Consider the following 13228-nt stretch of genomic DNA (forward strand, 5'->3'; position numbering starts at 1 on the left):
TTCAGGCCAGGTGTGACCAAGGAGTATGTCTTGGTTCTGCACATCAGTCTGCCTTAGTCTCTGCCCAATGGTTGCAGGAACAAACACATTCTTCACATATTCTGCATGCCACTGAGCAGGAAAACCCAGACTGTACAAAGGACTGACTTTCCCTTTTGCACAAATCAGAAGAGACACTGAATACTGCCTTTAGAAGCCAAAGGCAGTCAGAAGCTCAGAACAGCTTCTCTTGGAGCTAGGACCCTTGAGCAAACAGCCCTCCACAGTCTCAGATCCCTTATCAGTCCAGTGGGACATCTAATTCTTTCTATCCAGGTTACTATTGCAATGGTAAATTGACTCCACAGACCTAAGAGGGCTGGTCATGGGTCCTTGGCAGAAAGCCAGGGCTCAATAGATCCTTCTTATTCTTCTTTTAACCCCTCAGAACTAGAGAAGTATCCTGGAAAGGGGGGAAGGAAAGGGAATCCAAGAAGAAGGAGGATCAGGACATCACCTCAAAGTGGGCCACAAAGTCCTTCAGGTTGGGGAAGGCATCCAGCACGTGGGCTCAAATATACGGTGCTGGTCCAGGACATCATAGACGAGGAAAATCCACAAAAGGTGATCTGCAGGAAGCAGAGTCAGCGGGATGGGACAGGGGTAAACTGGGAAGACGTGGCGGCTACGCAGCCTCCCCTATGACCTCCTCCTCGCCTCTCTTCTTACTTCTCCAATCGACATCACACCACCTCCTCCTCCTCCATCCACCCTAAGTATCCTACTCTTCCTTCTATCCTCATCTCCTCTTTCCTCCCTCCTCCTCCCTCCTCCTCCTCTTCCTCCTCCTCCTCCTCCTCATTTACCATCTTAACCTTGTCCCCTGCAAACCATGGCCGCTGACCAGGAACTCAGAGTAGTAGCTTCAACTGACCTGGGAGGGCCTTCAAGAACTCTGGTTTCCGTTTCTCCTGAAGCAGAAAACAGCTGTTACACCCTCAGACACAGAGCTCTGGAGAAAGGCTGATCTCACAGGGCCAGGCAGAAGTGTAGACTGAGACTGTTGCAGTGTGCAGGTTTCTATGTAATGCTTTGCTGTTGTTAATCAGACTCCCTCTTGGTAGAGGATTTCACTCAGAGGTTAACATGAAAATGACACATTCATGTCTAAGTTAGAGTGGGCATGCCACAATGTCACGGACTGACTAGACAACCAGGCATGGTGTATTACACCCAGGATATAGGGGTAACTGTTAGGTTCTCACCTGGAAGTACAATGAAACCAGAGAGAAGCAAAGTAGTTAACAACCTCAAGAAAAGAAACCAAATTATTTCTAAGGGATAGCACAAGAGTGGGGTCAATGTTTGTGTAGCATGAGCAAAGTTGAGCCATGGTCTGAATGCTGAAAGGGACAAAGGTTTCTCAGACTGACCATGAAGCTGCCTTTTGGGGGAAAGAGCCCCTGAGTACTGCTTCTATCAGGGCTCAGCTCTGGAATAAACTGTTGGGAACATTTCTGAATATATTCGACTCATTTTCTCCTGGTTTGAATATGTACACTCAAGGAGAAGACAGATGGTGTGTAACAAGATGGTAAGATGACACACAGCCATGATCACATTCAAAGTTGAAGAGAATTCTGAATATGTGACTTTATTATATAGGAACCAAGTGCCCAGCCATGGCTGTCACAATAATACTAAGTATTTTCTAGGCATTGTTAGACAGTGTTTATAAGATCTGGGGGTTAAGGAGGTGAGTGTGTTGCTGAATAGGAAACTTGGAGGATTAGAATGGGTGAGAAGCTGGAGAAGAGTTCTTGACCATTACCATCAATACTCTCTACCAAGGCGTAGCACTTCTCTCCGTAGCTTGTCTCTGTTGGGTTCCAGAAGCAGCAGAAGGCATGGCCCAGCTGAGAGGAGATGGGCTGGTAACAAAAGTCACAGTTAGTGAGATTCGAAATGTGTGCCTTCACCTCCTCTAGAAAGCCACCATCTCTATTCCTAGCAATTAGAACAGGAGCAAGCATAGGACTCCTGACAGGGGACAGATAGGAGATTCTAAAAAAGAGTTGGAACCAAGCCTAACTCTTCTCTGTGTCCCAATCCAGGCTCTCCTCACTTAGCAGCTCAACCCTTTTTAACTCACCCCATGGAATATCCCAATAATCCAGAATCTGAGCAGACTGGCTCTCAGTCAGGAGGATTTACTTTTCAGATACCAGAGCACAGGGGGCAGTGTCTGCTTGCATGCATTTCCTGCTCCACTCCCAAATGGGCCAACCCTCAGGCCTGAAGCCCCAACTTAACATGACTGTAGTAAAATCCAGTCCAAACTCAATAATCTCCAGGAGCAGGTCTGAGTGTTCATTCAGATACCAAAGGCAGTGATTGGCAGGCCTGCTCTAGTGGCTCCCTGCCCACAACCCCTCCCCCTGCTGGATCCTCAGGCAGTTGGTAGTGCCCTGGAGCCTGGCCAGATAGGCAGGAGAACAAGGCAGCTCTCCCTCCTTTCTTTACAGGGCTCCATTTTCACACCTAGACTGTGGGAATCTGTCATCCCAGGAGACTCACCCCTCAATATAAGGACCCCAAAAAAAATGCCCCCAACCTGAGTAGTTTAATCCAACACCTATTTCCAGGACTCCTCTCCTCTTGAAAGCTATCAAAACATGTTGTTCCACAGTCTAGAGTTACAGGAATAAGAGGTGACATGGGAATGACCCCAGGGCAGAGACAAACAGCACAGCTAGAGTCTCTGGTGTTTCCTTTAGGGGATTTAGTTGGAGACGCAGGTCTTTGATTAATATAAATTAATCAGTACATTGGTGGTATTGGTGAGCTCAGTCAGGAGAACCAGACCCAGAGGACTTGGGAACTCAGGTTTTCCCCACCGCCTCTGGTAGCAGTCTGTTGGCAGAGCCTCGTACTCACCAACACAGTGGGAGGAAGCACAGGGCTCACAGCTGGAATTCGCTAGGGAGGCTGAGCATGTGTTTCCAAGGAACCAGACACCTCTCCCACTTCCAAGGGGATACAGACTCCTGTTGAGAGGAGACCTGCAGTAGCTACCTAGGATCTAGGGGCTCAAGGTCAGGCTCTCAGCTCTCCAGTTCCCCTGCATCAGCTCAGCCTCCCTGTGTCTGCGAATGAGAGGGTGGCTTAATTGCTCTTCATGCCATTGTGGGACCTGAGACTTGAGGTTAAAATTCAAATACAATATCCTGCCAATGTTCCTCAAGAGCCAAAGTCCCCTTGCTCAGGCTTTTAGTATTTGTCTTTGTCATTGTCTATTGCTGTGCAGAGACACCATGACCATGGCAACTCATATATATATTGGCTTGCTTACATTTTCAAAGGTTTTAGTCTGTTCTCCTCATGGCAGGGAACATGGTGGCACACAGGCAGACACAGTAGCTGAGAGTTCTAATCTATTAGCAACTGCTTTAAGGGAGGCGCTTTGGGGGTATGTAAATATGTTATCTCGTTCATTGGATAATTATTCCTCCCATCTCTTGACATGCCTTCGGGGTATATCAGCTTTCTTGAGGATGTGATCTCCTGGCTAGATCATTGACAAGTCTAGTTGGATAACTTTTAAGGGAGGGAGACAATAGTATATATTTGTAATCTTATATTTGAACATTTTAGAATGTCACTCCTGCACCCAGGGCCAGATGTAGAACTCAGATTCTACAACTGACCAGGAAGAAATATCTTCTCTTAATGTGTCTCAACAAAGCCCTGATACCTTTGTCTTCCATCTCCTCATTTGGTATTAAAATCTGCAGTCTTGGGCTGGAGAGATGGCTCAGTGGTTAAGAACATTGCCTGTTCTTCCAAAGGTCCTGAGTTCAATTCCCGGCAACCACATGGTGGCTCACAACCATCTGTAATGGGGTCTGGTGCCCTCTTCTGGCCTGCAGACATACACACAGACAGAATATTGTATACATAATAAATAAATAAATATTTAAAAAAAAAAAAAAAATCTGCAGTCTTGATGTTATCCTTCCTTACAGAGAATCAGAAAGGCAGGGAGCTGATGATATACAACAATTCAGTTTGTGTTCAGATGGCTTCAAAGTCTCCTAGTATTTAGTCTCGCTGCCTAACACCAAAGAGCGCTGTCCCTTTAGCCGGTGTCCTGACTTAAACGCAAAGAACTGATTCTGAAGGTTCCAAACCAAGTGATGGAGGGCAGGTAACTTGGTCTGTGGCTGTCTTCGCCATATCTAAAGGAACTTGGCAGACATAATGGATAATGAATACACATCTTTTGTACCTAGTGCTGCAATTAGACGGTAAATACCTAATGATATTTGAATCTCTGTCGACTTTCTCTTCTCCTTTTTCTTTTTTTTTAAAGGATGAAAACACAGATTACACTTTATTCTTAAAAACCAAAATGAATTTCAAGACAGAAAACAAAGACAGCATTTGGGAATTTTATCACTCAAAGGAGAATCTCTACTTGAGGAAATCAGTGTGCTGCACTTGGAGAGATGAAATGTTACAGGCTTATACACCAAATTAAAAAAAATGAAATTAAATTAAAAAATGAAATGGTTACCAAGGTAATGCAGGTCAGAGGATCAAAGGTGAAGGGTCACACATTATTAAAAAGAAATCCAAAAGGGTGGCTGCATCATGATCTCTCATTAGTGTTCCAGCGATGCCTCTCTTTGGGTAAACTTGAACATTTTGGCAGACATTCAAGCAGCTTTTCCGGTAAAAGATTTTTACATGACTACTATTGCTGTTCCCATGACCATCCTCTATAGGTAGCACGGTGTTGAGAACACAGTAGGTGCTAGTTCTGCAGAATACACTTTGGGAAACTCTCTTCCGGCTTGTTTTCGGCAGCCATTTCCCCTCCGCGCGCCACATCCTCCTCGTCCTCGCGACCGGGCCTCCTTTTTCTTGTTTACAGGGAATGTTCAGTGCTCAAGGTCATTGATAACTTTGCAGACCTATCATGGACTATGAAACTTTCTCTTACTTTCAGAATCTGTGAGACCATAAGGGGAAAAGATATTAAATCCAAGTGATAAGTAATATTCCCAAGACTTGCAGGAGAAACAAAACTCAGAAATCTGACTATGCATGTACAGATAATTGTAATTTACTACACTGGGTCACATATGTAGTTTGGATTAAACTCTTATTACAAACAAAAAGAAGCTGAAAATATATAAATATGTTTTGGTAAGAGGGTAAAAATTTTAAACAAAATCTGTAATAAGGGTGGATTTTGTATACTAAAACAAGATTTTTGTACTAAAAGTAAAGATAAAAGTTGAAAACTGGTTTTTTAATTTTAAGTAAAGTTGTACACAGCCTGAATATGTTATTCAGGGCCTGTGGATGATGTGTGTTTTGTGCCTAAAAGTTATTAACTACTATGGTCAAAGTTCAATACACTATTATCAAATTATCTTTAAGTCAACAGAGTTCTCCTAGGATATTGGTCTCTTGGTCCGACTGAACATTGTTCCATCAATATAACCAGGGAAACAGAACCTTAACAAAAATCAAGATTTTGAGTAGGTGTTTTTTCTAAACCTGATCAAACTGTTACTTGAAAGTTTAAAATTACAAGATTGGCAAGGCTGTCCTTATGGGTGTTCACCAAAAAAAACTTGGAGTTCTCCACAAAGAAGGTTAAGAGGATCTATAAGGACTGCCAGTACTTCAGCCCTTGTCCTCCAAGCTCAGCCAGGACCCATGAGACGGGATCAATAGAAAGTGCAGGCATGCTATTGTGGGTTCTGTGAATCTGCGTATATTAGTTCTAATGGAAGGGGCTCCTGTAGTTTGCCTCCCAGCTTCCGCTGACTGCAGAAGACCCTACAAAGCCCATGGTGGAATTGGTCTTGACTGGACAGGAAGCACTGGGAAAGCACCAGATAGAGCCTGAGAAAAGAATGCACATGACCAGGCCAGGGATGCCTGGGTATGACAGAATGAGCTCACACATCACCCAGCTTTGATACCACTAAGCCCTGTGCCCATGAGTGGTACCTACCCCGGCAACGAGAGTGCATCACTCCTAGAAACATCACCAAGGCCACACCAGCATACATTTTACACACTTCCTGGGAGCTCTCAGAACAGTCCATTTGACACATAAAATACCAACTCTGAAGAGCAGATGAAGTCTGAGTGAATGTATATTGCTGATATGGACATGACTATATCAAGAACCACAATGCCTCAGACCCATGAGAGTGACAAGGCCTTCGCCAGGTCAGGCTCAGAAGACAAGGGCCTTCTGGTGGCCCAAGGACAGATGCTGCCATTATGTGCAGAAATCCCAACTACAGCTTCTTCCTCCAGGGTGACTGTGTCGGATGGAGACTGCTCCTCTCCAGATGTTAGAGAGATTAGCTGGCAATCATCCTAGTTCATCTGTAAATGATAAACCCACCTTCTTGTTCTGCTGTACACGCTGAATTTCTGGGTGGCTATTGCATCTCCATCTGAGTACATGGTCTACCCATCCCGGTTCTTTCTGGACTTGTTCCAGTCCTTTCTTCATTTCTAGTCGCCCCAGTCAGGTCTATCCTAGAAGCCATGCAGGCCTTAGGAATCAACCATTCCGTTGTAGTAAAACCCTGAATGCAATAGTAGCCAATTGCATTATGTCTGCAGAAAACTAGGGTTTGATGGTCACAGACTCATCACGCTTCTCCAAGAATTGTCTGAATAACCAATGTTAAACAGAGACAGAGGAAACCTTAGTGTCCAGGAGATTTACTGACAGTAAATTTACAGAGAATAAGGGTAAATTCAATCCCCTTTCCACAAATAGAAAGGGCTAACCAAGAATGAAGGTCCCCATGCCATTGGAGCTGCAAGACAGAAGAGGACATCAAAGACCCAGTAAAAGCAATATTCTAGAAAACTAATATTACAGCCATGGATGTGGAGATAGGGAGACCATCCAAAGTCCCTCCTGGCCACTCCCACCTGACACATCATCATTCATTAAGCCCCATTCACTCATTTTTACAGTTCAGAGTCCCAGTACACGTTGCAATGAGTGAGAGTCCAGACAAGTACTACTCTATCCTCATAGAGCTTTGGCCCCCGCTGTGAGGTCTGGATATAGAAAGCAAGATGTTTAAATTTCCTCCGGTCTCATTAGACTCCGCAGAACCAGGCACCTACAGGCTCAGAGCTCAGACCTCTTGGCAGCAAATCCAAAAAGAAAAAAGAAAAAGACACAACACAGAGCACGTGTGTTTCAGGCTTTATTGGAGATGAGGACAGGCCTGGGGGAACCCCGCCACTGGGAACTTGAAACAATATTGACCTGTAGGTAATTCTAGGGAGCAGAGTGCAGGGCAGACATCAAATCACAGAAGAGGACTGTTTGTCGGTTGGGGCATAAGTGAAGAAGGGACCTCTTGGTGAAGGAAGCGGGAGAATGACAACACAGGGACCTTGACTAGGACAGGCCGCTGCAAAGCCTTGTGGAAAGGAGAAAGAAATGGGAACAGTGAGGCAGAAGTGCAGGAGGCCAGCTGTCCCAAGGCCTGGAGGATCCCAGTGTGGACAGATCCTCCCTGTGGGTTGCCAGCATGGCAGGGGCTGGCAGGGACCTAATCGGTACCCCCACTGGGCCATCTTAGTAAACACAGTCTTGGGAGGGAAGCGGCTACTCTTCATGTAGGCAGAGATCTTCTTCAGGCCCTGAAAATTGGGAAGTAAAGCACACAGGATCTCAGGTCTGCAGCCTCACTAGCTGAGCAGCCCCAGCAGGGAAGAGCAATTTCTCAAAAAGCTCAAGCCCTAGAGCACAGCACAGGCCAGTTTAGCTTCCAGCCTGGCAAGATAACTCTTCAATTCCTATAATACGAAGAAAGATTAGACCCCCATGAAGGTGCTTTATACCCACTAAAGGCTACAATACAGACTCAGAAACACCATGACCAGCAATCAGAGGTCCAACAGGGCTCCCCAAGACAGAGCTAGAGTCAGGGCTTGCCAGTCTCCTGCATGACCTCCCCATGCCCCCCAACAGACATTCCACTGGAAAGTACTTTCTAGATTGTATTGACACACACAGGAAAGATGCAACAGGAGGAAAAGAACCAGGAAGACAGGTGGAACCCAGGGACTTGGCAAATCCTGAATGAAAGGGGACATCAAGAGAACAGCCCAGCAAGAAAGAAATGCTGAATATCATTCTAAATGATTTCCTGAGAGCAGCGTTGACAATTCTTCAGCTGGTTCCTAAGGACAATCTCACTGTACACTGGCTGCCCTCATCTGTACCCACAACACAGGAACCACTTCATGTGACTGTATGTTGTGCTATAAGCCATCCCCACCACGCTGGAGAATACACTGACAATTGCAGAGGGTGTAAAAGATCCACCAGTCAAAACAAAGCTGAGCATAAGGGCGCTGTGTTTTCCCCACACGCCCGCCCTAGAGCCATGCCAGCGATGGACATTCCCCTAGCGAACCCAGACTGGGCCAGCACAAAGCCAGGAGAATCAGTTGGGAAAGCACAACCTTCCTTGGTGGGAAATGAACCAGGTCAACAGATGCAAGGGAGGAAAAAACCTTTGGATCAAGACTTCCCATTGTAGACGGACTCGAGACTGAAGTCTGGTACACGTACATTCCAGACCGGGCTCAGCTGCTATGGGGGTATCTCATTCATCTCACCCTTCTGGGTTCTACAGCTTCTGTCCCAGGGTTGTGGCATTTTCATGCCCCCCCCTCCACCAACACCTCTGGGGATTTTGAAATGGTCAATTTTGCCCCATAGTGGTCTGTAAAGAAAGCCTCCCCACCCCACCACCCCCAGGAAAAAAAAAAACCAAACTCCTACTTGCTTTCCTTTAGTCTCAGGTTAGAAAAGCACTGCAAGAAGAGAGGAAGGAGGTCGCTCAAGGAAGCAGGAAAAGAGCATCACCTCAAAGCGGGCCAAGAAGTCCTTGAGGTTTGGGGAATGCATCCAGGCACGTGGGTTCAAATAAGCGGGTACTGGTCAAGAATATCGTAGGCGAGGAAATCCACATAGGTGATCTGCAGGAAGCTGAGGGTGAGTGGCTGGCATCTGACAATCTGGGAAGAATGGCAGCTCCTCTTCCACCTTCCTCTCTTTACCTTGTCCCCTGCAAACCATGGCCGCTTGCCCAGGAACTCAGAGAAGATTTTCATCTTATCAGGGATGGCCTTCAAGAACTCTGGCTTCTGTTCTCCTGAGGCAGAGAAACATCTGTCACCACCTTTAGCCACAGGCTCCCAGTAGAAAGGCTGCTGGCCTTGAAGACCTAGGCTTACGAGTACCATTCCCATTTTATTAGTAGCAGAGGTCATATGTTAGAGGATGATGGAAGATAGACAGGGATGGCTACACTGTCCCTCAATCTGTCCCCACTGGTACTCAGGTGCTGTGAGTCACATCAGGGACTTCCTAAGTATTGTGGATGCTATGGTCCAAGAGATCCAGTGGAGTCACGGGAACAAAGAATTTATAGATCCAGAAGACAGTTATACCTGGGCTTGTGGGGGTGCATGAGAGCAGATCATACATTTGCAGAGCACGTACCAGATTTGAGCAGTCACTATTATTGGCAAGAAGAACAGCAAAGGTCCTCTGGACTGGCCCTGAGCTGCTCCTAGGAGGATGTCTGACATGACTGATGCCGAAGACAGAACTCCTGGAAAGACTAGGTATATGTGGGAAACCATTGCACATGCCACACTCCCCAGCCTGTGCACTCTGTCTTCACAATGTGTTGTAGGAGGGGTGTGTGCGCGCGCATGCGTCTGTGGAAGCTAAAGGTTTCTTCTCCAGTGTCTGTCTTAATCACTCTCCACATATGTTTTGGGGACAGTGTAGGACAGAAAGCAAACAAATGGTCTCTGCTACGGAACAGTCATTCACCTGAACCTGGAACTCACAGGACAGGCTGCGCTCTTGGCCAGCAAGCCCAGAAATCCTCCTGTTTCCTTTCTCATGGTGCTATAATTATAAGACCGTACTGTCATACTGGGTCTATTTTGTTTTTTGTTTGCTTGTTTGTTTTTTCCTGGTTTTTCGAGACAGGGTTTCTCTGTGGCTTTGGAGCCTCTCCTGGAACTAGTTCTTGTAGACCAGGCTGGCTTCGAACTCACAGAGATCCACCTGCCTCTGCATCCTGAGTGCTGGGATTAAAGCCATGTGCCACCACCACCCAGCCAGGGTCTACTTGATTTTAATGTGGGTACTGGAGATCCATTCTCAAGTCCTCAGGCTTACACATCGAAGATTTCGACCCTCTGAGACACCTCCCTAGCTCTTGTTTTTATCCTGAGTCTGTGTTTTAAGAGGAATTGTTAGTGGGAACACTAGGTTAGATGACACGTGAAGCAGTCAACGACAGAAATATCCGGGATTTTTTAACTACACACTAAATGTCTAGAGTCAGAAAGCTCACACTATAGAATCTCAACCATATCTTGTGTGTGGTTACTCTACTAGTGATAGTTTCACAGTGTCGATGTGCTATCCCGCTGGGTATGAGGGTCATTCTGCTGGTAAGAGAGGAGAGCTTGGAGAATCAGTAACAGTTCATTCCCTGAAGGAGGAGGCTGCAGATCTGAATGCAAGCCTTTCAGTCCTGCTGCCAACCCTGCCCGCTCCACCACGGGCAACTCACAAACTCAGGGTTGCAGCAAACTATCATGAGATGAATGCGAGTGTCCATGACCTGGTTCTCCAAAGTGTCCACACGAATCCTCTCCTGCTCCGTCTCCCCACCTGCAGCACACACAGGACACTCACCATCAGCATACCATACCAGTCCAGACAAGGAGATTGTTTCCCCATGGCCAAGCCCCACTCACACGGTTGTGCTTGCGGCCAAGGTAGCGCAGGATGGCGTTGCTCTGAGTGATCTTGTGGGACCCGTCAATTAAGTAGGGCAGCTGGAAGAGCAATAAGGGATGGTCAGATGGGATATGGGGACCCTAAATCCCCTCCCTGGGTGAGGAGAGACATGGGGCCTGGCACTTAGTGTGTCTGGCATGGAAAACCCTCCGTGAGAGCACGACGCACACTGAATGGAAGAGCCAGGACACAGAACATCACAAAAACACTGTGGAACCCTGGAATGGGAGCAGGAGAGCTGACACATGAATCCCAAATGTCCTCAGGCAGCCAAGGAGCTGAGGCAGGGATGCCACGGCTTCCCCAAAGTGCCCCTTCCCTGCACCTACATTGGGAATGTCCAGTCCCAGATTGAATTTCTCACTCAGCCACTGGCTTCGGTCAAAGTTGGGAGCTGTAAACAAGAGGATGTGAAAAGAAGTCAGCCCAGGGTCTAACTCTTCCTCCAGCACCCACCCACCCAAGGAGTCACGAGCAAGAGACTCTGAGGGGTCTGTAACCTCTCACACTAAGTCACCATCGGAGCTGGAGGAGAGGGGTATAAACAACTGGTAATCAGGGAGCCTGGACTCAATAGGACCCCCAGTAGTGAACCTGGAACAATTATAAATACAAGTGGATCAGGAACTTCATCCCCAGTGTTTGTTATTGTTGTTGTTGTTGTTGTTGTTGTTGTTCTCCTCCTCCTCCGCCTCCTCCCTCCTCCTCCTCCTCCTCCTCCTCCTCCTCCTCCTCCTCCTCCTCCTCCTCCTTCTCCTTCTTCTTTTCTTTTTCTTCTTCTTGACAAGGTCTATCAACTATGTAACTCTGGCTGTCCTGGAACTCACTCTGTAGACCGACTAACCTCGACCACACAGAGATCCACCTGCTTCTGCCTCCCTAGTGCTGAAATTAAAGGCAAGCTCCATCACACGAGGCCATTCCCAATGTTTAAAAAACCAAATTGCACCCTCAAGAGGTTTCTGGAAGGAGCAGGTTCTAACTGCAACTGTGTGTAGGAGGGCTGCAGGCCTGTGGAATAAGGGGCTAGGCATGGGCTGCTGAGCATCACTGGGCAAGAGGGAAGGAAGCAGGTGACTGATCAGGAAGGTGTCATTACCGTCCCCCATGACGTATCTCTTCTCCTCATAGCTTGAGTCTGTGTATTCCAGGAGCAGGCGAATGGGGTGTGTCAGCTGGAAGAGAAGATCACAAAGGCTGGAGATAGTCGGACCCTTACTGTATGACTTCATCTTCTCAAATGAGTCCTCCCACACTCCGCAAACAAAGGCACCCCGCGGTGTGTGTAAACACACACACACACACACACCTGCACAGCCTCGCATGTGCAGCTTCGCCAGTCTGAGCTCCAGAGAGCTAAGTGGAGTATCCCTCTGCTAGGAAAACAGCCGTGGCGGCTCTGAACTTCCCGCCCAAGTCTTAGTCCCACCCGTCAGGAGGACCCCGCTCTCACTCCGCGGACATTCCAGTAACCCAGTGTCATAGGCATGGTGCAGGGACCTTGGTCTTCTCAGACTGCCTTCAGAAAAGTTGAGCAGGGAACTTTAAAGGCCTAAGGGAAAGGTGGGAGGGGCCTTTTAAAACGGTTCCCGCCCTCCATGCTCTAACCCCACGCAGGCACTGCCTTTAACCCTTTAACTCGAAGCTTCCGCAGGGACTCTGACCCCGGAGCCAAAGGGCCACACCCACACCCTGGGAGAGGCAGGAGAAAGATACCATGCAGTCTCAGGCCCAGGATTCTGATGGGGAGGGGAGGGTCCTCCGATCTCCTTTAGCACCTTCTCCACCACCAACCCCTGAGGAATGCCCCAAAAGCTAAAGGTGCTTTCTTTCCTTGAAGAACTTGGCTTTCACTCCTAGACTGTGGAAATCTGTCATTCAGGAAGGTCCAACTCTGAACAAGAGATAAAGCGGGTAGGTAGCCCCTAACTTGAAAGTTCAATCCAGCCCCGTTTGCTGCGTCCAGAACAGCGGATTTGTCTGCTGCCCAGGCTTTCTCATCAACCACAGCTCTATGATCCACCTAAAGTCATAAGACAGTCCACGACATAGGAAGGACCCCAGGGCAGGGACAATCAGAAAACAGCTAGTCTCAGTATTTTTCAGCAAGTTAGTGACCATAAAAATTAGTAATTTTGATCCTATTTGCGAATAAATCCAGGAACCAGACACAAGGGTACAGGAAGTGAGATAGCCCCATCATGCTGCAAGGCAGCTGGCTGACAATTTCCGGGAGATTATCACAGTGCAAGGGAACAAAGAGCTCACAGGTGGGGGTGATGGAGTGAGAGAGCATGTGTTCCAAGAAGCTTGCTTTCAAGGGACAACAGGATGCTGTCCACTCAGGAGCCT

The 13228-nt window shown here is 47.4% G+C and overlaps 1 protein-coding gene and 1 pseudogene across 1 annotated transcript; both read right to left on the reverse strand.

Annotated features, from left to right (window-relative positions):
* Positions 1 to 4564: 4564 nt before the first annotated feature.
* LOC119800826 lies at positions 4565 to 5077 on the reverse strand (annotated as a pseudogene).
* Positions 5078 to 7338: 2261 nt separating this feature from the next.
* LOC119800665 (glutathione S-transferase Mu 3-like) lies at positions 7339 to 12445 on the reverse strand. Its single transcript, XM_038310844.1, is given in 10 exon segments — positions 7339 to 7680; positions 8915 to 8947; positions 8949 to 8981; positions 8983 to 9027; positions 9109 to 9200; positions 10643 to 10766; positions 10834 to 10914; positions 11206 to 11270; positions 11976 to 12051; positions 12330 to 12445. Coding segments are annotated over 10 exon segments (927 nt in total). The 5' UTR covers positions 12366 to 12445.
* Positions 12446 to 13228: the final 783 nt, after the last annotated feature.

Source organism: Arvicola amphibius, chromosome 14 (genome assembly GCF_903992535.2).
Source record: "Arvicola amphibius chromosome 14, mArvAmp1.2, whole genome shotgun sequence".
Lineage (NCBI taxonomy): Eukaryota > Metazoa > Chordata > Mammalia > Rodentia > Cricetidae > Arvicola > Arvicola amphibius.